This window comes from Microtus oregoni, unplaced genomic scaffold, assembly GCF_018167655.1.
Source record: "Microtus oregoni isolate MIOR12 unplaced genomic scaffold, Mior012 000032F_ref0000030, whole genome shotgun sequence".
In the NCBI taxonomy this organism is placed as follows: Eukaryota; Metazoa; Chordata; class Mammalia; order Rodentia; family Cricetidae; genus Microtus; species Microtus oregoni.
The window spans coordinates 3,922,283-3,943,590 of record NW_024543091.1 but is presented as its reverse complement, the minus strand read 5'-3'; the positions used below and the strand labels follow the sequence as shown (position 1 = coordinate 3,943,590).

General features: G+C 38.3%; 1 protein-coding gene across 2 annotated transcripts in view; it reads left to right on the top strand.

The window, feature by feature from the left end:
- Window positions 1-21,308, top strand: part of Ttk (TTK protein kinase) — a 43,427-nt gene that overhangs the window by 11,349 nt on the left and 10,770 nt on the right. Inside the window, exons 5-14 of one of the 2 annotated variants that reach the window (XM_041679694.1) lie at window positions 50-193; window positions 594-708; window positions 888-960; window positions 1,053-1,147; window positions 2,198-2,285; window positions 3,405-3,525; window positions 8,553-8,683; window positions 10,503-10,636; window positions 12,895-13,045; window positions 15,427-15,519. In XM_041679694.1, coding sequence (XP_041535628.1) covers window positions 50-193; window positions 594-708; window positions 888-960; window positions 1,053-1,147; window positions 2,198-2,285; window positions 3,405-3,525; window positions 8,553-8,683; window positions 10,503-10,636; window positions 12,895-13,045; window positions 15,427-15,519 — 1,145 coding nt within the window. The remainder of the gene's footprint in view (window positions 1-49; window positions 194-593; window positions 709-887; window positions 961-1,052; window positions 1,148-2,197; window positions 2,286-3,404; window positions 3,526-8,552; window positions 8,684-10,502; window positions 10,637-12,894; window positions 13,046-15,426; window positions 15,520-21,308) is intronic. The other variant, XM_041679695.1, reaches the window with a different exon arrangement.

The following is a 21,308-nucleotide window of genomic DNA, read 5'->3' as shown; positions in this document are numbered from 1 at the left end:
TGGAGGGTGAAAAGTGCTGGATCAAATCAGTTATTTTTTCCTGTCTTAGGCAATCTTAAAAAAAGCGAACAGCTTCTTCATAAAGCTGTAGAAAGCGGAGCAGTGCCGCTGCAGATGCTGGAGATCGCCATACGCAACTTACACCTCCAGAAAAAGCAGCTACTGTCAGAGGAGGACAAGAAGAGTTTATCAGGTGACTGTCAGTGTGTACTATGGTTTGCTGGAGTAAAATTAGGATTCTGGATTCCTTAAAGATGACCAAAAAAAAATCGTTTAGATATAGTACTTAAAACCTAAAGTTAGATTGTAGGTGTATAAGAGGTAAGATATTCAGAAACAAAGGTCCTTCCTGCATAAACTTGTGTTGGTAACTCCTTTAAAATGACTTGGTCCAAGTAAGAAAGTTGCACTTATTTAGAAGTAAAGATATACTTTTACCCTGGGGATAAAGCCATGTAAAAGAATGTATTGATGGCATTGTGCTTCCATACCTTGCATGAGGCTCTTACCTATTACAAGTTGTCTTTTAAAATATTCCTGTTTATAAGATTACTTTTTTTGTAAATTTAATAATAATTGTGAAATTTTTACAGCATCTACAGTACTAACTGCCCAAGAATCGTTCTCTAGTTCCCTTGGAAATCTACAGAATAGGAACATGAGTTGTGATTCCAGAGGACAGCCTGCTATAGCCAGGATTTTATATGGGTAAGATGATGAATTCAGCTCTTTACATGGTTATCTTTTATATATCCACATATACATATGAATATATATTATTTATATATACATTTCATGCAAGTGTAGTAACTATGTTTAGCAGTAAAATGAAGATACATATTCATAATAGTCTCTGAAAAAATCACAGCTATTTTCTTTCTATTCAGAGAGAACATACCTCCACAAGATGCAGAAATAAGTCATCGAAATCCCTTAAAACAAACTAACAAAGCTAAACCGGTAAGTCATTTTTGGTCTCCTCTGAGCAAGCCGATGTTAGTGAATTCTTTGTGTGGATCCATTGGTTTCTTAATCTTTCAAATCTTTTCTAGTCATGTCCCTTTGGAAGAGTCCCGGTTAACCTTCTGAATAGCCCAGATTATCATGTGAAGACAGATGGTTCAGCTGTGCCAAATTTTTCAAAAAGGTATGTTTGGATTTTTAAATTTTGTTTATATTTAAAGACTGATGTCAGAACTTTTTTTTTTTTTCTGAGTAGTAGTGATTATGGTTAGTTTATTTTTCTTTGTAGTTCTAGGGATTGCTTGAGCCTAGGGCCCTAGTCATGCTCAGAATGAAGAAAGAAATAGGATCAGTTAATGGACTGCTGAGTACAGTGGTGCAGACCTGTAACCCCAGCTAGCAGGGTGGCTGAGCCAGGGGAATCTTTTAAATCAAGAGGTTGGGGTGGGGCTGGGGGGTTTACCCTGGGCAACATCGTAAGACTCCATCTTCAGGAATGAAAGAAATGTCGTTCATGGCATGTGGTATACTCCCATACTCTCAGCTTTAGTGTTTGTTCCCATATAAGAAATGTGAATATGCTGGATGTGTGGTAGGTGCTAGTAAAACTGAGAAACAACTATTTTAGTTGGTACCTTCAATAGTTGAGGCCTTGTTATATTTAGACTTTGAGTAAATAGTGATAGTTAAAAGGGGACCTGCATTCAAGGTACATATCCCTGTTAGTTTATCTTGTGCCTCCATTTCAAATACCTAGTTGAAACATGCAGGAGATTTTCTCCCACTCTAAAAATGTATTTTTTTTTTTGAATTCTCCCCATCCCTCAAGCTTTATTCAGCCAGGTTTTGATCCTTTTTACAGAAGACTATCTGCCAGATTATAGAGGTCCACATGGCAGCTCACTGTGTGTTCTTATCCTTGATCTGTGTGCAGTCTGAAAAGCCTACGTACTTTTCCTTTCCCACATTCTTATCTGAACTCCAGCTGTGACTTATTAGGTAATGAAGACATTGGCAATCACCTATCTCTTCATCAATTTTGTCATTGCCCAGCACCTAATTTTTAAGCATAGTCACCTTTGTTTTAGAATTATGTCATTCTTAAAGATGCCTCTTAAACAGATGCTTCCAATTCAAAGTGTGTAGTATCAAATATGTGTATTTAAAACCAATTTTCAAATGATGGAGCAATTTCAAGTTAACTGTTAAAATCCATTTTTTTTGTGGGTAATAGAAAGATATCCGGATCAGATTCCCGAGATTCAATTATTCCTGGATCCAAACCAAGTGGAAATGATTCCTGTGAATTGAGAACTTTAAAGGTATTTCAGTTTTAAGTGAATATGAAGTAAAGGTTCCAGGTCTAAAAGTTATAAAGCTTTCTTTAGGGAAAGGATCTAGTGTTTATCTATCTCCAGTGTATTGGTTTGAGACCACCCTGGGAGGCGACACACAAGTCCTGGACTGTCGCTCAAACATTAAGTTGTTCGAGCAAGTGTCAACCATCTTTTAGAAGAACCATGAGGTACACTAATGTTTAAGTGGATTGCCTGGGTCTAGGAATCAACATGGAGCTATTCACTAGGTTTTGTTTATTACTATGTTTTATCTTATGACTCAAAACATCTTTAAAATCAGAGCCCATGTTGGTACAGAGGTGAGAACATAAGTATCAAAGTTAATCTGCCCTGCCCACCTTCGTTAACTTTACAAAGAAGTGACTAGCTCTGATACAGTGATTTCTAGGGGTTTTAATATTCTTAGCATACTTGACTTAAATCCCTGGCGTTGTGGTATAAATTTTCAGCATTGCAAGCTTTAATGGTCTTATGCTTTGAAATACTAATTTTCTCTATTTTTAGGGAATGGTACTTAATTTTATAAAAAGATTACTCTCTGAATTTATAATAACTACTGCATTGAGGTTATGCAAGTGCTAATTTTTATTAGTGCTGTTCCTTAGTGATACAGTAAAATCAGAGCAGGGGTTTTGACTCAGTGGTAGAGCACTTTGCTGCTGTATGTGAGGCTCTGGGCTCATTTCCCAGCACTGCACAACCCATAAACGCAAACTAAATAAAAAGTATAGTAATGTAAACAAGATAATTATGTTTTCTCTTGTCATCAGACTTATTCTGTGGTGGATATAAACCTTCTAACCCTTTCTTTGTTGGGTGAAATATAGTGTAATAATTAAGTAATATTAATATGTCCACTGAAAAAGCAAATTAACCAAGTTAATGGTTATGTCTATTCTGATGTTTAATCAGTAATTGAGAAAATATTTTCTGAGTTTGTGAGCCTACTCAAATATGAGATAAAGTTTTACAGTCATTTCACATAGATAAGACTTTATTATATTGAACAGTAGGACAAATTAGAAGTACTGTTATTTATAATATTGTTATCTTACTTGAAATCTTTCTATGCTTTTTGTGTAGCCCATTCAAAGTGTCCATTTCAAAGACTCTCTGGTGTCCAATGAAAAAAGTTCTGAGCTTATTTCTGATTTAGTAATCTCGAAGAGTAAAACTGAATCAAGTCTTCTAACAAAATTGGAAGGTAAGTTCTCATGTAAGCAACCTTGATTAAACTCAGTGGGCTGTTACAAAAGAGGGACATGAAAGTCGGAGGGGGACTTGTTGGCTTTCAGTTGGGGAGAGAGAAAGATAAGAGAAGGTAACCATAGCATGAAAATGATTCATTCTATATATGTTTGAAAGTATCAAAGAATAAAGCACATAGATTGGGGAGATGACTCTGTGGGTAAAATGTCTGCCATGTATGCATGAGGACTGAATCCAGATCTCCAGAACCCACATAAAGCTGAATTTGGTAGTATAGACCTGTAACTCCAGTGGTCCTATGGTAAGATGGAAGGCAGGGACAGGGGAATCCTCAGCAACTCATGGGCCATCTATTCTAATGTCTACAGTATGGAACAAGAAGAGACCCTGTATCTAACAAAATGGAAGGCAAGAGCTGGTACCTGAAGTTGTTCTCAAATTTTCATGTGTTCACAGATACCCAAGTGTGCACATGTCATAACACACATGAGGGCACATAGCTTGAGAAAACAGATTAACAACCTATTTGTGATACAACACTCTGCCTTCCTTTATTTTCCATTTTAATTTTTTTACAGAGTGCATGAATAGTATTGAATCCTATAGAGGAGGAAGCTATTTGTCTAGAGGGTGCATAAAATGAAGAAAGGAGAGACAATATAATAGAAATAAAATAACTTAGTTATTTCTTTTAGTTGGTTTGGCTGCTATTTTTATCAAAGGACATAAAAGCAACTTCTATATCACAGCCCAATCTCATTTTTATTTTAAATCATACTTTGATTTTCCACTATGTAGATACTGTAATAAATGTTCTAGGGATCCAATAATTTTAGGAATGGGGTCTCAAAATTTCAAATCAATTATGGGGTGTATGTAGAATAGGTGATGCATAATGTGAATAAAATGTACAGATTTTAGGAGAGATGCAAGTAAAATGCTATGAGAATTTAGGAGAAAGAGAATTTTAGGAACCTAATTTGAATTAGGGAAAATATGGAAGAATATATGAAAGAGACGAAATTTGAAACCCCGTTTGCATATAAGTGGCAGCTCACGGTAATAGAGCTCAGATACGGGAGAATAGGTTAGGCAGACAAATAGAACCTAAACAGGGCTGTCCAGTGAGGCTGAATTGAAGACAGATGGGTAGAGTGGTCAGTAAGACTAGGTAACTTGAGTGACATGCTTACACTCCAAAGTAAGCAGCTGCTCTCAGGGGAGGAGCAGGCTCACCAGTTGACTTTGAGTGTGTTCTAATACTTTTCTGAAGCTGTGGTAAGAGCTGAGGATAATATTTTAATGTTTATGGGAAGCCCAGAGTCCAGTCAGAGGTTTCAGTGTTTTCCTCTCCCCTTGCCGTAGAGCTGAGGAGGGACTTTGGAGACAAGTGGGACTTGCCCTGATGTTTGCCTGGTGCTTTCATGGTTTTTAATACTGGAAGTCCAATGTCCCAGGTACTGTAGCCTGTGACACCAGCTCCCTGGGCTGCACCCAGGATTACAGAAAAAATGTCTTCAGAGCAGCAGGGATTTAGAAAAATGTCCTGTCTATCTGAAGGAAAAGATTCCCATCCACAATCTGAGGGTCAAGCACTTTATTCTTTCCAGTTCTCCTTCCTCAGTTCCAGTTTTCTCATTCTGATCCTTCCCAAGCTCCTTCATTCACATAGCTTATATATGCACACGGTCAACAACAAACTTCTTTCAATATAAAAAGCTATAAAAGCTGCATCCGAGGGAAGTTAGTAACCATGGCAACACCCAGCTTCAAGGTTCCTGGTGCAGAGGCTGTGACCTGAGGCCAGGGGCATAGTACCCAGTAAGACAAGCTGCTGAGGAATTTGTGCAGGGAGTGAGTCCTTTATCAGCCAGGTTTGCTGAGAGAAATTGGCATAGTATTTTAGGTTGCTTTGTGCTAATAACCTGTAGACACCTGTAATTCTATCCTTGTGCGTATCTGTAAAGTGTTTAACTTACAGTCTGTTTACAGAGACAGTCTAGTTTGAAATTGTTCTGAGGTATTAAATCAGCTAAATATATGTAGCTTGTCTTAGACTGGGGAGTAACTGTTGTTTTCTCATGTTAGTCTGGGTAATGAAACAAAACAGGTTTCTAAGTGTCTTACAGTCCTGATGGAACAGTAGATCTAGTTATGAAGCATATCCTAGTGTATTTCTGTTCATCAAAATTATATAACTTAATGAGAAGTCATCTTCCTGACCGTTCACAGATATACATGCCCATAAGATTGAAATGTAGTCATGAGGTTAACATGTACAAATTACATGAAAATGCACGGTAATGGGGAGATTCCACAGCTATTTTTGCACATGTGATTTTATAGACAGAAGCAGCTGGGGTTCTCTCCATCAGAGAATAATTCGTCTGGCGGGTGACATCTGAATTACCAGTTGCCATCTGCTGTATTGGAGTCATGGCCCGCAACAGCTCATGGCACCCAGGAGAGCTTCTGTCCCAAGCAGCGTTCCATCCTTAGAGCAGTCTTCTTATTCTTTGCCTGGAGTTGATTGGGAACAGATTCCTAGCCTTGCTCTTTGTTTGAAGCTATATTTCATATTTTCTTGTCTTTGGATACCATTGGGAAAAATCATCTTTATCAAATAGGCCTGCTCATTTGGTAGCTAATTTGATGAAATGGAATTCTGAATTTCTGTGCATTCTTCCTTACCAGTCTTTGTTCTTGTAATTTCTTTTATTTTAAACAAGGTCTATGCAGTATCCTAAACTTATTTACAGATTTTAGGTAATCATTTTATTTTCATATTTGATTCAATTTTGCTTGAATTTAATATGAACGTGAATGCATATGTATAAGATAAAGTGTAAAGATTTGTTCTTGATTTTTCTCATACAAATGTCAGTTTGACCCAGAGCTATATTGAATACCCTCTCTTCTCTGTCTGGAAACTTAGGTGATTGTATGTTGGTGTGTGGTTTCGGATTTTTGTCTTTGTTTCATAGTTACTTTGTCTTTATTATAGTGAGTCTTGATGTCTGTTAGTGCTATCGTGTATGTTTTCGTTAGGATTGTTTCAGTTCTTATTAGCATTTTGAATTTCCATGAAAATACTAGGAGTTATGCATTAGTACCTTTGAAAAATGGAAGTTTGATTGAGAAGCAGTTGAACCTGTAAAGATTTTAGAGATCTATTGTCCTCTTCCTTCATCAGCTTTTCAACCCACTAGACGGGCTTGTTTTTGTTCACTTACTACACTGAGAGAGCTGTGTTCTCTAGAGCTCTTGTATATGCTGTGGTGAACCTATCCCTAACCCCTAGGAAGCTGATATCTTTTGCTTTGCAAAGTTTTCGTGTTCAACTTTATTGTTGGTATACAAAATTAATGTTTTTTTTAACGTAGATATATTGCCATTTCTACATTCACTGAACGAGTCTAATAATTTCCCTATGTATTCTTTAGGAGTCTTGTATTTATACTTGTTTGTTTTATTTGTTCTTTTCTGAGACAAAGTCTCATGCTAGGCTGTGTAGCTTCAAACTCATAATTCTCCTGCCTCCACCTACTAAGGGCTGAAATTATAGGCATGTGTCAGTGCTTAGTTTGTGGGGTTTTGTAGGTACACAATCATCTTTGAAAATAAGTAACTTTTTTTTTCTGATCCTTTTCATTTTCTTGGTTATTTTGCAGCATCTAAGAGGTCCAGTTTATTATTGCTAGGAGAGATAAATTTTTTGTCTCTATTGTAAGGGGACATTTTTAGTATTTTAACTCTTGAAATTATAGCTGTCATAGATTTTGATTGTTGTTTATTATCTAATTCTGTAAGCTCTATTTTAGATGTAGATTATTAATATTTTTTTGTATGTGTGTGGTTCAACATTGATTTTATTAAAGGACCTTTTGTTGAGTTAGTCATATTTCTTTTTGATTATAGGAAGGTACACTGATTTTTTTGGGATTTTAAGGAATGAATTATTTTGATATAATTTATTAGGTCATTCATTAATTGTTAATATTTTGCTTAGAGCTTAGAATTTTGGTATTTATTGAATTATGAATATGTTATTGGCATTTTTGCTTTTAGGCCTTTAAGACAGTCAATTAGAAGCTAGTAAAATAAAATCTGTATTAAAATGGAGGTCTAAGAACAGTAGTTTGTTAGTTTCTCTTTATTAGTAAGACTTTAATATGCACACTTAAAAATTTTTATTTATTAAAAAGCAGAAACACTTAAATCTGGTATGGTTTCCAATTAAACTTTCAAAACTATTTAGGGAAGTTACTGCCTTGCAGTTTTTGTAAACTTGACCCCGTCTTTCCTCCCTCCCCCCCCCCTTTTTTTTTTGTTTGTTTGTTTTGTTTTTTCCAGAATGAAAATGAAGCATAGTTTATATCACCTTCTTATTGCTTGCACTTACTTATGTATTTGGGGTTTATTTTGTTTTATTTTGAGATGGGGTCTTGGTGTACTGCCCAAGGTGGTTTCAAACTGTCAGGGTCCGATGCCCCAACATAAACTGCTTTTCCCTCTCTGGACCGGGGTGGAGGAGCGGGAATAATTGAGACACAGTTCACACAGCAATATGGGAAGGGAGTCTCAGGCTTTATTCATTCCGGAGGATCACCTGCATTTATTTTTCAAACACCTTTTATTCCCCCAAGGTAAACTAAGGGGGAAGTTCATTAACTAACATTCTCTTTCCAGGGGTAGCAGGACTGTTCCTTGGTCACTAGCTTGGAATCTACCCCTCTTCTCAGGCGATCTACATAATAACAAAGGAGAAGGAGCAGCACATCCTGAGCCTTTGTTAGGTAGCAACAGCCTGTCTAGCGGGTGTGATTGCTTTGGACCCCAACTATGGCCCGAGAACTTGGCTGTCACACCATGTAGAAAGATGGTCCTACATCAAACACCCTGGTTCAAGTGATCTCTCCTACTGCAGCCTCCTGAGTAGCTGAAACTACAGGCAGATGCCTCTGTGCCTGGCCTTAATTATTTTTATCATCAAATACTGATTTTTAATAACTAAAATTTCAGAAACTAAAGTACGTCAAGAATCAGAGATTGCAGAAAGAAAGCACAAACCATGGCAGTCCACAAGAAAGTCTGAGAGTATGAGCCAGAACCAGTGGCACATTCCGGATGTTACCCCTAAGACTCAGAAAGAGGTAATGTGTTCCCTTAAAGGACATACTGTCTTTAGTAATACCTGTCTGAAGCTTGGTGGCAATGTGGGGTACTGCGTCTTAAAGTGTTTATGCCATATTTAGTGGAATCACTTGTTTACAAGATGTTATTTTTTCAGAATACTGTACACCTATAGGTTCAGTAAGAGTACATGTCAGGATAAGTTCTGGTTTTGTCAGTTTACTAATAGACTTGTAGTTTTGTTAGTTTTTTGTATGTGTGGGTATGTGCCTGTAAATGCAGGTTTATTTTTTTAAATATTTATTTATTTATTATGTATACAACATTCTGCCTCCATGTATGCCTGCACACCAGAAAAGGGTGACAGATCTCATTACAGATGGTTGTGAGCCGCCGTGTGGTTGCTAGGAATTGAACTCATGACCTCTGGAAGAGTAGCTAGTGCTCTTAACCTCTGAGCCATCTCTCCAGCCCCCTAAATGCAGGTTTTCATGAAACTAGAGCCATTGGATCTTCCCGGAGATCTCTGTGAGCTCCAGTCTAGCCAGGGCTAAATACTGACACTGTCTAGAACAGTGGTTCTCACCCTTCCTAATGCTGTGACCCTTTAATACAGTTCCTCATGCTGTGGTGACCCCTGACCATTAAAGTATTTCATTGCCACTTCATAACTGTAATTTGGTACTGTTATGAGTCGCAGTGTAGATATTTTGAAAATAGAGGTTGTCAAAGGGATCATGACCCGCAAATTAAGAAGACTGGTCCACAACAAAACTAATAGTGGGCTCTGGATCGTAGAAAAGCCAGCAGCTTCCTAATTTCTCCTGGCTTCTACACCCATCCCATACATCATCTGTCTGATAGCTGGCCTTCACATTCGTAACTCCTCTCTAATGATCATTCCTTCATGGCAGCCACATATACTTGCGTGCTCACTACCTTACTTCCAAAATACCAAGGGCACGCAGCCCACTGCATCACTGTCTTTAACATTCCATTGCTCAGTAACTTACATAAGTAGTTTCTTCCTCACATACTCATCACTAATTCCAGTGTACATGTCCGCACTCCTGTTTATACACGAGGAGGTCTTAAACAAAGGTGAAAATATTCCAAGAAGAGAGGTCTTTTAGCCATTTTTAAAGTTAAAAGTAGAATGGATTTATCCATTGTGATTCTTCTATAATGAGGTGTCAAGGTCTAAAACTATAATCAGTGCAATCTAGTGCAAATACTTTCTAAAAACTAAAACTGTCCCCAAATTGAAGTTCATCTCCTTAGGTAAAAGAACATTTTATAAAATTTTAACACTTAATAGTTGTGATACAATGAAGATGCTGGGTCTTGTTTTGTTAAGTAATGTGTGCCTTTCTGACATATAACCAGTTTGAGTAGAGTATATTAGGATTAAGAGTTTGGAATAAAAGAACTGTAATAAAATTTAACTGGAAATTGGGTGGGCCGTAGCTTAGTCAGTGCTTGCTGCACAAGTGTGGGGCCCTGAGTTTGATCCTGAGCATCAATGTAAAGCACGTGGGGCGCTGGCATGTGCTTGTAGGGAGACGGAGACAGGTGAGGCCTAGGACCTGAGGCTCATAGATTAGCCTAGCCTCGGGTCCTAGATCAAGACTTTGTCTGAAGAACACTCTAAGTTGACCAGTGAGCTCTATCTGCACATGTGCATAAACTCCTGCATATACGTACATGAACATATATGCCCACCTGTTTTATCATGATTTGGTTTTCATATTTTTACAATTATAAAGGTTTTATTTGTTAAGCTGTTATCTCACTGTCTAATTTGAAAACTCTTAAGTAATGGAATTTTTCTTTTAGCAGAAGTGTCCCACTGTTGAGCAGCTTGCCTTACCAGTTTCAAAGCAGTCGCCTCCGATGTCAGTTCCTAAATGGATTGATCCGAAGTCTGTCTGTGAGACACCCAGTAGTAATTCCATGGATGATTACATGAGCTGGTAATTACCTTTGCATCAAGCTCAGAATGCTAGGTCGTAAAGAGAAATAAGACACGATTTGGAACCAAACTGAACTTGCTTGAACCTGCTTTCTTATTTTAGACACTTTGAAATTACTGTTTTTCTCAACATCAGTTTTTATCACCTGTAAAATGCAAACAGGAAAGTGGTTATGGTTACACGTGTATTATGTTTTTTTTTTTAATTTATTTAATTTTATTTTATGTGGATTGGTGAGAAGGTATCAGATCCCAGAAACTGGAGTTACAGACAGTTGTTAGCTGTCATGTGGGTGCTGGGAATTGAACACGGGTCCTTTGGAAGAATAGACAGTGATCTTAACCTCTGAGCCATCTCTCCAGCCCCCACGTGTATTATCTTGATGTATAATAATTCTGGGGGTTTTTTTTGGTTTGGTTTGGCTTTGGTTTTTGTTGTTGTTGTTGATTTTTTTGTTTGTTTTTGTTGTTATTGTTGTTTTTCGAGACAGGGTTTCTCTGTAGCTTAGAGCTTGTCCTGGAACTAGCGCTTTTAGACCAGGCTGGCCTCGAACTCACAGAGATCCGCCTGCCTCTGCCTCCCGAGTGCTGGGATTAAAGGCATGCGCCACCACCGCCCGGCTGTTGTTGATTTTTCAAGACAAGATTTCTGTGTAGCTTTGGAAAATGTCCTAGAACTCAATCTATAGGCCAGGCTGGCCTCGAACTCACAGAGATCCACCTATCTCTGCCACCTGAGTGCTGGGATTAAAGGCGTGCGCCACCAAATGATTCTGCTTTTAAGAACTGTTGTAGAAGTAGTCTATATGATATTGTAATATTTGTTAGAGGTTGGAAATCTTCTGAGTGCACAGTCTCTTTTTAACATGTATAGCTTTCTGATTGAGACCATGTTTTACAGGAAGTTTAGCATTCTTAGAATGGATAAAGGGATAAATATTTCTGTAGGGAGTGGTGATTGGAATGGGATGGCTCCTGAAAGAGTTCAGGTGTATAATTTACATGGTTTGGAAAATACTCAAAGATGCAGGCCTTGGGAATGAGGGATGAGTTAGGATATTGGATGGTCAGAGCTGATGAAAAGGGGAAATAAAGGTTTTGCAACAGAAAATGAATGGCATTTCAGAGAAAAGAAATAGCCTTCAACTGTTGGCTCTGTTTTTAATGTTTTTAAGGGATAACATAATTCTACAATAAAAAGCCTTTGACTTTTTATTTTCAGAATGTTATTTTTTTATACTAATTGGAACTGTCCTTCTTATAACCAGTTTCTTATCTATGTAATACAATTTTATTATTGCCTCATTTTATTTCGTGTAGGACATTTCAAAGAATGATTGATTGCTAGCTAAAATAATAATGCATTTCTTAAGATGTGTGTGTGTGTGTGTGTGTGTGTGTGTGTGCTGTATTGCACATGTATGCACAGTTGCACGTACATGTGCCTGCAGGCCAGAGTGGGGTGTCACTCTCTACCTTATTCCCTTTAGATGGGATCTCTCATGGGACCTGGGGCTAGACTGGCAGCTAGCAAGCCTTAGTAGTATTTGTGCCTCCGGCCCGCGCACTTTAGGGTTACGGTCCTGCACATAGCCATGCCCAACTTTTCACGTGGGTGTTGGTGATTCTGACTCAGGTCCTTGTGCTTGCACAGCCTTACCCTCTGAGCCATCTTTCCAGCCCCAAATTATTTATTGTTCATATTTTTAGAATTTTTTTGTACCAACTACTGTTGCCGATATTGGAGATATAACAGCAAACAAAGGAACAAAGTGTGGGTGTGTGCTGAACAGACACACAAGCTGGAAGACCAAACACCTTTGGTAATATAACTGGCTCTCAGATATTTCCAGCAGGCTGTCATAGAACATTATTATTTAAAACCAGTTCTAAAATCTGTGGTCAGACCTTTGCCTTAACTAAACTATTATAGAATTCTCTTTACTCCTTATTTTTAATTCCATTTTGCTTATTTTATTAACAAGGATTTCTTTTTAGGGGATGAAAATTGATTTCAGAATAATTTCCACCAAATTAAATGTCTGGTGGTGATATAAGTAGAATATAAATATTAGCTATTATGAAAAGTAGGTAATGTGCCATAAATAGAAAATATAAATATTAGCTCTTATGAAAAAAGCTAGCTAATATGGCAGTTTTAGGTTTATGTGACTCTTTTTAGAGTATATATAAAGACTTAAAATTATCCTTTTAACTTGTTAATATTTTTATATTAAACAAAATAAAAATCTTCTCCAGTTTTAGGACTCCAGTTGTGAAGAAGGACTTTCTGCCTGCCTGCCCATTATCGACACCTTACAGCCAGCCTGCCTGCCTGCAGCAGCAGCAACAGCAGCAGCAGCAGCACCAACAGCAGCAAGGACTCAGTACTCCTCTTCAAAACTTACAGGTTTGATGAGCATGCTCTGTGGTGACATGTATTAAGGTGCAGTCACTTTCATAGCTTTTGCTTTCACAGTATCAAGTTCTTGAGAAAGGTCTTTAGAACCTGTCCATTCTTAGGAAACTCTTTGTCTCTTGATTAGAGTGTCTCCCACCTATTCTTGGGGAGTAGGCCAAGGATCCAGTTTGTGTAGTCTGGTAAAACTTGTCTTATGATGGAACTTACTTTCTATTTGTGAGTAGCTTTGTTTCCATTGTTAATATGCTATTCAATTGGAAAAGTGAATTTTCTGAATAATCAGTATAGCAGTGTGAGGTACTTAGAATGTATTATAATTGTTGTAAACTAACAAAGATTTTGCTTATATGTGATTTACCATTTGACAACAAAACAAGGTACCAACTTACTGAAATTACTGTATAGTACCTGTGAACGCAGTGTGAACATGGGTCTTTTAGAGAGGCTTCATGGAGGTGATTCTTGGCTGTGTGATTCACCAGCTGTGTGATCTTTGGCAGGTTCCATGAGCTCTTTGTACCCATTTCATCATATAACAAATGGAGCAATCACACTGCCTGCTGCTAGAATGGTTGTTAAGGTTACGTTAATTACATGTGTAACTCCTAAAGCAGAGCATGGAGGACCCGACACTTAAAGTTAGTAAACATTAGCTTATATTGTTGTTTAAGTGAAACAGCCAGAAGAGTGATCATCTATTAAAACTGATTTGTTAAAAATAATTGACATAAAGTAGAAGAGTAGTTACCTTCCTTGGAGGGAAGAATTGGGGAATTCTTAAAGAGCAATGGGTATAGAGTTTCAGTATTTGATGACAAAAACTTCTGGAGATGGACAGTGGTGATGTTTCCACAATGACTACTGCTTCTATACCACTGAATTGTACTTAAAATTGGTTACAAAGGCAACTGTTGGGTTAAGTATATTTTGCCACTATTAACAAGAATGACCGAAAGATGATCAATTATATAATATTAGCTATGGAAAGACTTGATAGTGTCTGCAGTCTTGAAATTATATAAGTTACAAAGTGAAAGGAAAGCCTAACATGGTGGCATATGTCCTCAGGACATAGGCAACAGGATCCCTGTGAGCTTGAAACCAGCCTGATCGTCATAGAAGGTTCCAGTACATCCAGGATTACATAGGAAGACCCTTTCTCCAGGGGGAGAGGGAGAGATTTATGTTGGTTCAGGTCTGTTTATTGACCTGTTAGTGGTAACAGGTCCTGTTCTAACTAAAATCTGGAAGGCAATTCAGAAGTGATTGGGAAGGGGGCTTGGAGACTGTTCTAGAGGGACTTCAAAAGGAATCAGGTGTGACTTACACATTGGGGAAGGAAAGTGGTGCTGGAGGGTTTCCTAGGCTTTAAAAGTTGTAGATAGCATAGCGAAACAGAGTAAACTTACCTAATTAGTAGTTTGCAAGCTTTTGGCCTGATGAGGAGAGGTGGGTAGGGATGAGGAGACTTATAGAGGAAGATGCTGGTATTGAAGTAGAGTTCACTGGTGTCACTGTATTCTGAAAAGTGTACACAGCAGCGGCAAGAATGTCAAAGTAATTATTGTCTAAGAAATGCTGTTTAAGGAGAAACAAGGAGAACGCTTGGGATACTGCTCTGACTTAAGACTCTCAAGTCCTGAATAAAGAAATTAAATCTTTCTGTTAGCTTCTGTAGGAAACTTCATGGAAGATCCTGTCATTTTGAATTGAAAACATGGCTCAGTAAAACTGAAGTTTATTCAGACTTCAATTGATTCAGTTTAGTTACTTTGGTAATTACAAACTCTGCATTTTCCTTACGGTCTCAAGTGGTCTCTTAGCACACCGTCTCTTTTAAAGTCTCTATAAGCACAAAGCAAGACCGTCCAGTCCAAGAAGGAAAGAAAGGGCACTGCTGTTAGTAGATTGCCTGGGAAGATGCTGACGTTTGGAGAAATTACATCACTTCTTGAACTGCTCTCAGGACAGAAAAGAGGGACAGGCATGGATGAAATGTCACTGTCTAATTGACTGGAGCTGACTGCACCTTAGCACATTGCTTTTATATAAAGTTAAATGGGAGGGTGACTGCCTGCTTGTGGAGTAAAGAGACACAGGGAAAAGAAATATGAGAGAAAGATGAAATGTTTCTGCTCAGATTAAGTAAAAATCAGTTAAAGAGGGAACTCCTTTAGAGGTTTGTCTCTGAACAAATTTAACATATTTTTCTTATTCACCTTTTACAACTTTTGTTGTTTTAGATTCTTTTTGAGGCAGTCTTTTGTAGCTCAGGCTTGCCAAAATTGGGAGCATTCCACTATACCTAATGCAAACTAGTGTCTTAGATATGTTCTTTGAACTTATATTTACATATTTTAATTGTTTAGGTTTCAGGATCCTCAACGATAAATGAATGCATTTCTGTTAAAGGAAGAATTTATTCCATATTAAAACAGATAGGCAGTGGAGGTTCCAGTAAGGTAAGTAACAAATAAAATAAAAAACACTCTGTCTGTCTTTTCAAGTATGGGAGCAGTTTTATTTTCTAGAAGCCCTTGTTTCCCTGGAGCCAGAAAAACTGCCTCATATCCTCCCCTCCTTCCTGTAAAGTAAGTTACCCTTTTTAGACTTAAAATTGGATCTGTCTCATGCCTTTTCTTCAGTGTCCTGTGCTTTCAGATTTCTTCTGTATCGCCTTGACATTGGCTTGCAGTGGCAGTAACCACTATGTATGATCACAGGGAGGCTATAATTGAGGACATGACATGATCTGCGGCTGTGCATAGAGTCATTCAGTAAAAATTTTCAGTAGTGAGTTTGTTTTATTTGAGGTTCCCATTTTACGATGCTCTAGTCACATAAATTTCTGCAATTAGATTATTTCCTAAATTTATCTGTGTAGCAGCGTAAACGAATGCAGACAGATTGTAAAAATATATATAGTTTTAATGTAGAAATAGACTTACAGAACCACCATTCTGCGGAGACCAGGAAAGCAGAAGAGACAGCTGGGAGCACGCTCGCCAAATTTATAGGCAGACATTAGCCCGAGGCGAACACGCCCCTTAAGGGGCGGGACTTATCCCTACATATCTGAGTGATTTATTTTTAAATGTATTTTTATTTTTTAGATTAGTGTGCAAGATATTAGATAGCATTATCGCCTTCCATTTCCATCCATTTTCCTACGGGTTTTATTTTTCTATATAGCTAAATGAAATCTCATTATGAATATATATTTTTCATTTTGCATTCAATTGTGGATGAACATTTACTGGTTTCATTTCTTGCTGCTATGAATAGAATGGCAATTAGCATGGATATACAGTGTCTGTGTTGTAGGATATGGAGTCTTGGAACATATGCCTACAAAGGATATTGTAGCGTGAATTCTAATCATTCTTAATAAAAGCCCGGAGTCAGATAATAGGGAGTGAAGGCTAAGAGATCAGAGAAGCAGAACAGCCAGCCACTAGAGAAACCTTTTACCTCTACCAATGCTCAGACCAAAGGGGCTATCCTGTCCTCAGACTGCCTTTTCAGGCTTTGTCCTGAATTCAGGGTGGCCTTGAACTAATAAATATCCCTCTGCTTCTGTCCGGGATTAAAGGTGTGTGCCACTAAGGTCTCTCGTGCCTTAACTCTGCACTCTGATCTTCAGGAAAGCTTTATTTGTTAAAACACATAAAAAAATATCACTACATTTTCCCTTTTTTGTCTAAAAGAAAAAAGGCTATACTAATAAAAGAAAAATGAAGCACGATTAAAACTCGGAGACAGAAATTGGGGTTCTATCTGAAGGTTAGAAAAGCAAAACAGCCAGCCATTGGCTTTTACCTCTATCTGAGTCTGAGATGATGATCCTGCCTCCAGGAATCTCAGAAAGAGGCTGAGATTATGAGCTGTCTTTATTTCTGTTTTATATTCTTTAGGGCTGGGATTAAAGGCATGCATTGCCTAGTTGCTATAGCAACTGGTGTGACTACTGGAATTAAAGATGTGTGTTACCACTGCCTGGTCTGTAAAGCTGACCAGTGGGGCTGTTTTACTCCCTGATCTTCAGGCAGGCTTTATTTATTAAAATACAAATGAAATGCCACTACAGAAAAACTATATACAATAAACATAATAACTATATATAATATGTACAAACAATAAGTACATCAACAATGTCTAGTTCATTTACATTTGACAAATTTAGAGAAAATACTCCATTATCTATCCTATCTTGGTAAGTTCAAAATGTTGTACCTAATTCACTTTCTATCTTACTTGAATTACCATCCAAAACTATCTTTTGATGTCTCAATCTTATATGCTTTGCATTTCTTTAATGAATTTCTCTTCTGAGTTTGGTAAGCAAGGAAAACCATATATATGTATAGTCTTCAACTCCCTCAGAGACCTGAGAAGAAAATAATATTAACTGAGTAAGCAGGAAGTGCAAGCAAGTAACTTCTAAAAAATGTGAGAAATAACAAATATCTGGCTGCCTGGACAGTCACCCAAAGTTCCCCTGCAACATTGGGACATCTTCAGCCTAACTGCCTAGAATATTTGACACACTTTTCTATGAAACAGGATTTTTGAAGGACTGTCTCACTTGGTTTGACAAGGCTTATCAGTCATTCTCTTCTCTGTCCTGCTTTTCCAATTAGGACAACATACTGTCAGCAGTCGAGGCAAGGTCACTTTCTTGCCCAGTGACTTACTTTTGCCACAAAGACAGTAAACTCCATGTGAAGTTTCTTTGGTGTCCATCATCTTCTCTGAAGAAGATTGGTACTGCCAGGAGCAGATCTGTTTCATTGTCATAAATAAATGAACCCTATTAGAAAATTTTAAATGCTATATTCTGTAGATCTCTGAAATATTGAAGACTATCTATTTAAAATATATCTCTGTTTGATCTGGGTATCAATATGACTACAGGTTTAATTGTAATAGGTGACTAATTACTATCCTATATTTCCTTATTATCCTAAACAGTTGGTAATAATAACTTTTGGGGTCTTGGATTTATTTCCTAAGACCATGCACATGCCTGTTTAAGTCTTTGGTCTGGTCATTAATTCATTTCAAAAGTAGGGCTCTGAATTATTTCAGTCTCAATGATAACATTTTTTTCTGGGACTACTTGGTGCCGTGAGCTCTGTTCTCATCTGCCTGCGTAACAAGGAACGCATGGTGAGTGCTGTCTTTATAGACCATGGTTCTCGCCCACTGCAGTCATCTCTGCCTTTGACACTCCCCACAGAGCCACCCTCAAGATCATTGGAGCTTTTTTTAAAACTGGTTCTGTGCTTTGATTTTTAGGTTTCTTAGTAGACAGTTGGGGTTTGTTTTTATTGTAGTTGTTCTCATTGGCGAGAACACACTGTAAGACTTTAAGACAATCCTGAAGCCATTTTTGACAATTCTGAATCCTGAAGCCATTTTTGACAATTCTGAATCCTCTCAGCCTCTGTGCCATAGTGCTTCCCCTCCTCCCCTGGGAACCAAGGACCTAACAGCTACACTCGCATGTACCCAGTTCCTGAACAATTACCCATATACGTATGCTTTGGTTCGGTCCCCTGGGAAACGGGGTCAAAATGACTTCTTACCTCATCTGATCTGGCAACAGCTCTCCAGTCAATTATTGGTAAGAGCCCTTTCAAATAAGCCAATCAGAATAGTCAAAGAACAACCCCCCTTGCTTCTGTGGCCCCTTTAAAAGTAGACTGTACCCGCTGTTCAAGGTCCCTCGGCTTCCCGAATGCTGGGGGACCCTGTCATGACAGAATTAATAAAATCCTCATGCTTTTGCATCGGCTGTGGTGTGTGAGGTGGTCTCTGGGGGCGACTCCTCCTCGGTGTTTGGACACTAGAGTCCAACAACACACACACACACATGCAGCCCTGTATTTATTCTCTCACTCTGATGCATCTTTCTCAGTCTTCCTGCGTCCCTGAACCTTAGGTGCGAGGCCTCAGGACTTAGGCTTTCATCACTTTCCTTCTCTCTGAACTCAGGCTTCCTTCAGTGTTTTCCTCCAGGGTGGTGATTGTAAGTGCTGTATTTGTGCTTACAGCTTCCAGACTTGTATTTCCAGTTCAGGCCTCTCATTTCCAGACTAACTTTCCACACTTGACTGCTCAGCATCTCTTCTTGGTTACCAGGTGTTTAAGACAGTTGTGTAAACACTCACTCTCTCGTTTTTCCAGTTGCAGTAAATAGCAGCTCTATTCTTAAAATTACTTAGCTAAAAACCTATTGACTACTCTTATTATCATATTTACAACTAGCTTGTCAGCAAGCCATGCTGTCTTTCCTACCTCTTGAGTAGCTTCAGAATCTACTTTTTATTGGTGTTGTTAGTTTGCTATTATCTTTTTGCTTAGTTTATTACAATAAATAATTTTACTCACTCAGTCTTTGTTCTTCGAATCTGGCCTATATCTTTTCTTCTTTTCTTCCTTCTGTCCCTTACCATGGTGTCTTGCTTTTTAGCCCAGGTAGCCTTGAATTTGTAGCAATTCTCCTGCCTCAGCCTCCCAAATGCTGAGATTACAGGTGTGTGTCACCAGCCCATCTCTGTCCTCAAGGCTTTGCTTATGTGCTTGTGTCCTCTCGGCCAAGGAGTACTTGATTACACTCTTAATTTAACTGCAACTCCTACCTTCCAATCACCAGTGTTCTCCATTCTCCTCTCTGTGTCTACTGTAGTTTTTTCTTTTTTTTCTTCAAGACTGGCATCAAACTCAGAAATCAACCTGCCTCTGCCTCCTAAATGCTGAGATTAAAGGTGTGTGTAACCATGCCTATCTGTAGCTTCCCTATTAACCACATTCTGTGAATAGTTTGTTGTTTGTGCTCCACCCTATACTTACTATCGAGATGGCAATATTTGACTGCTCAGATGCCTGCAACTGAATAGGGACATCATTCATTTGTTGACTGTTTCTCCCTGGTTATTAGGCTATTCTGTGCTGTGGTAGTATGTGAAACAGGGCTTTTGGGCTTATTTTAGGTTTTGCTGTAGTTCTCTAAATCAACTAACAATAACGAGTCTTGTTTCCGGCTATCTTATTAACATATTGCAAATGAGGAAAGCATCAGACATTGTGGCACTCATCTATAATCCCATCACTTGCCAGGCTGAGGCAAGATTTGCCTGGACTGCAAACATAGGATATGTAGGCTAAGGGGTTTGCTCTGGTAGAATATGTACATTGTGTGTGCAAGACCCTGGGTTTAATCCCCAACATCAAAATCATAAGCAAAACATAAAATAGAGTGTATATTACAACATCTAGCAAGTCTTCCAATAAATATTTTCCTTTTCATGTTCCCGTTATCAAAATCTCAGTTATAAGCATAAGGAAGGAGTTGGGGTAAGAGAGTCATTGAATAGGAATGATAGGAAAGAGGATGCCTTATGGGAAGGAGATGAGCAGGTGGGGACAGGGGAGAGACATGAAGGAAGAAGAGACTATATATGAAATGTCATAATGAAACACTTTACTCTGTGCATTTTCTTTGGGAAAACCAGTATTGAAGAAGAGTATGCTCTGCTTAGGACCTGATGGGCCCTCTAATGTGTACAGTTTCAGGTCTTGAGCCTCACATGCGTTTAGACTCATTCATCCCCAGTATCTATGGGGTAGTCACAGTTAAATGACAGACACACTGTTCAGTGTCAGGATGGAAGTGAATAGATGCGTGTTATAGGCACTGTTCTTTGGATTTGGATTACTGTTGTGATGTGTATGTTATATGTATTGGAGAAGGGGCCACTTGTTGGCTCCCGGCCACTTAGCTCCAAAATAATCACACAGAAACTGTATTTATTAAATCACTGCTTGGCCCATTAGCTCTAACTTCTTGTTAGCTAACTCTTACATATTAATTTAACCCATTTCCATCAGTCTGTATATCGCCACATGGCTGTGGCTTACCGGCAAAGTTTTGGCATGTCTGACTCCAGTGGCGGCTCCATGGCAGCCCCCTGACTGCTCCCTTCTTTCTCCCAGCATTCAGCCTAGCTTTGCCTGCCTACCTAAGTTCTGCCTTGCTATAGGTCCAAAGCAGTTTTTTATTCATTAATGGTAATCACAGCACACAGAGGGGACTCCCACATCATACATACTGGAAGTTGTACCCTCACATGCTTCCCTCTTTCAGATGTTATTTTCCTATTGGTGTTTTTAGAAATTGACTCATAAGAACGTATTGCCAACCTAACTGAAAATGTGACTTACCCTACTTTTCACAAATGAATATAAT